This window comes from Spinacia oleracea, chromosome 3 (assembly GCF_020520425.1).
Source record: "Spinacia oleracea cultivar Varoflay chromosome 3, BTI_SOV_V1, whole genome shotgun sequence".
Lineage (NCBI taxonomy): Eukaryota > Viridiplantae > Streptophyta > Magnoliopsida > Caryophyllales > Amaranthaceae > Spinacia > Spinacia oleracea.
Window position 1 is genome coordinate 56,664,381 of NC_079489.1, and position 3,161 is coordinate 56,667,541.

The window sequence follows — 3,161 nt, forward strand, 5'->3', positions numbered from 1 at the left end:
CATGATAAGTGGAAATTTATAAAAAATATTGGATTAAAATTTTGATTAGATTTGTTAAATTTAATCTTCACTTAAACCAAATTGATAAAAATCTGAAATTTAAATGTTTAGAACGATTTGAAATTTTGGATTGGATTATCAAAAATGATCAAATTTTTGTTGACATTGTTCGTTCGTTAAATTTGAATGTTGATATCTAAGATTTAATAAATTTTGCAAAATTGGATTGTTGGAAAATTAATTAAATCACCCACTTGTGAAAAACCAGAATTTCTGGAATATGCCTGTTCCCAATGGTCTTACTTGGTCTCTTAGGAAGATATGGCACAGTAGGGACATGGTGATGCAAGATGGTAACTTTGACCAGTTTACTTATGCTGGCAAGTTCAAGATCAACAAAATGTATAAATGCTTGCTTGATACTGGAGGGCATGTGGCCTGGAAGAGAATCATCTGCAATAGTCATGCTACCCCTAAAGCTGCCTTCATTGTGTGCTTGGCATTGCATAAAAGACTTCCTACAAAAGATAGATTGAGAGGGTGGGGGATTAACATAGCTGGACTCTGTGAGCTATGTCAGGCTGCTGATGAGAGCCTTGAGCACTTATTTTTTTACTGTTCTTTCTCCAAGGAGGTTTGGGGTGGTGTTTTGATGCATATGGAGGTAAATAGGTCAGTAATGCAGTGGGATTTGGAGGTGCAGTGGTGTTCAGTCAAGAGCAGAAGCACCAAACCAGCTGATACTAGGAGAAGCATTGCCTTTGCTGAAACTGTTTATGCTTTGTGGCTTCAGAGGAATGCCAAGATTTTCAAGAACAAAACTGATTATGTTGATTGTATTATTAGGAGAATTCTTTTCATAGTGGCTTGTAGATGTGAGTAAGTAGTGTACTCTTTGAGCTTTGTTGATGTGGTTCCCCTTCCTATTGGCTGGAACTACTTGGTGTAATGGTGTTGGTGTTTTCACCACTTTGGTAATAATATCCCTTATTATTTGCCAAAAAAAAAAATTAATAAATAAATAAATAAAAAATTAAATCACCCACTTTGTTATTTTTCGAAAATAAAAACGATTAATTTTGTTAATTTCAAGAAAAATAACTCATGCAAATAAAGTTTCGTGAAATTAAAAATAATTTTATTTTTAATTAATTGGCTTGTATGGCACGAGCCAAAGGCGCGGAACGAGGGGTGTGCGGTGCGTGTGGCTCGGCGTAGCCCATGCGCGCTGCCTCCCCGCAGCTTGGCGCAGCAACGCGAGGCAGCCAGCAGCGAGCTGGGCGTGCTGGCCACAGCAGCGAGCAAGGCAGTCGATGCGCAAGCAAGGCAGCATCGATGCCTTGGCTTGCGAGCAGCGACGAGCGAGCCAGCAGCAGCGTGTGGGCTGCGGTGATGTGCGGTAGGCTTTGAGAGGCAAGGGGCATTGGGCCTCGAGGCCTCGTACGGCCACAATGCACTACACAATGTTGGGTTGGGTGCAAGCCTAGCCCGGGTTGCACGAAATTGGCAATTTTGTTCGTTTGGTCTTTAAATTTTATTTTGCATGAAATGGCTAACGGGATATTTATTTAATTATTTTATTTAACTTGGGCCGTGCCGTGATTTTAAGTAAATATTTAAATTAAATTATCCAAAATAAAAAATTGGTTTGAGTGGGAGCCGCTTAATGAAATTAAAATAAAATAATTATTTTAATTATTTTCGTTGGAGGCTATTATTTTAATTAAATTAAATTTTGATTAGAATAAATTCTAAGGATTAATTATTCGGAGTTGATTAATATTTTAGGACGTGTTTTATGTGAACGTGATTTTTAAATAAATCATGTAAATACTTGCATATTTATTTGGGCCATTCGTTTTAGGATACGAATGGATGAATTCATAGAATGTATATTTTATGTAATGCAGGTACTCAAGTGACTAGTATGGCCAATCTAGGATAGTTAAATACGGTCTGCGAACCGTTTTATCTTTGAATGTAAAGTTTTAAATATGGTCTGCGTACCATTGAAATTTTGATGTAATTTTTAATTATTTCAAGTATTCTTAGTTTTGAACTTTAAGTTAGCATATTGAATGAAGTTTAAGACGATGTCAAGCTAACAAGGTGAAGAAGATTGGATGCTTCAAGACAAAGTTTTGGGCCATACTAGTTCACCAAAGTTTATTTATGCACTATATATATATTGTGATTGAATGTATATTATGCATGAATGTTGTTTGTATGCTCGATTAGATTTAGTTCAATAAATAATCGAACCAACATAGAAACAACTAGGTCCAAAGTAACATTGAGTTTAAAATTGCCTTCCAAATCAAGCACTTACAAAAATCTAGGGATCTAAGGTAGTAGGTTTCCGCCAAAGCGAGGTGCTATTTTAGTTGACTTAGATGGTAAGGTATCCCAAATGAACACGTTTGTGGTTTTAACTCAAACAACAATGGCATATGTTGTGGCAATGGGATAAATTAGGGTATTAATTTATTAACCAAGAGTAATTTGGAGATTACTAGCAATAGGTTTTGCTTACCTAGAATCTTAAAAGACTTAAGACATGCCAAAGATGCTTAAGCATTTAGGACTTTTAGGGTCTTGGAATCGTTTCATTCATTTTGGACCATGTTCTGCTTTTGCATGAATGAAATGTTTAATAGCTTTAATGATTGCATGTTCGCATTTGTTTCAAAGTTATTAAAGATTATGAATGGTTATTTAACGCAAATTCTTTTCAAATGTAGTAATCAAATGGCCGCAAACAATAACAATTCGTTCAACTTACGTTCAATTCTCGACAAAGAAAAGTTGAACGGCAACAATTTCCTCGACTGGAAAAGGAACTTGCAAATAGTTCTAATGCATGAGGAAAAAGAATATGTCCTAGAGGAAGAGTTACCAGAGGCCGTCGGGTTGGAGGTGACTCAAGCTGCCCTTAACCGTTGGATCCGGGCCAACAGGGATGTCAAATGTGTGATGCTTGCATCCATGAATCATGAACTTCAGAAAACGTTCATTAACTCGGATTCTTATTAAATCATCTCGGAATTTAAGAACATGTTCAGGATCAGGCCAGAATCGAAAGATTCGAGACTCAGAGGTTGATCCTTGAGACTAAGCTCAAGAAAGGAGAACCAGTGAGCCCGCATGTTCTTAAGATGATT

General features: G+C 36.7%; 1 protein-coding gene across 1 annotated transcript; it reads left to right on the forward strand.

Annotated features, from left to right (window-relative positions):
* Positions 1-280: 280 nt before the first annotated feature.
* On the forward strand, positions 281-883 carry LOC110783834 (uncharacterized). The gene has a single exon (XM_021988219.2). The coding sequence runs from the start codon at positions 281-283 to the stop codon at positions 881-883; it is 603 nt and encodes a 200-aa protein (XP_021843911.2).
* The last annotated feature ends 2,278 nt before the right edge of the window (positions 884-3,161 follow it).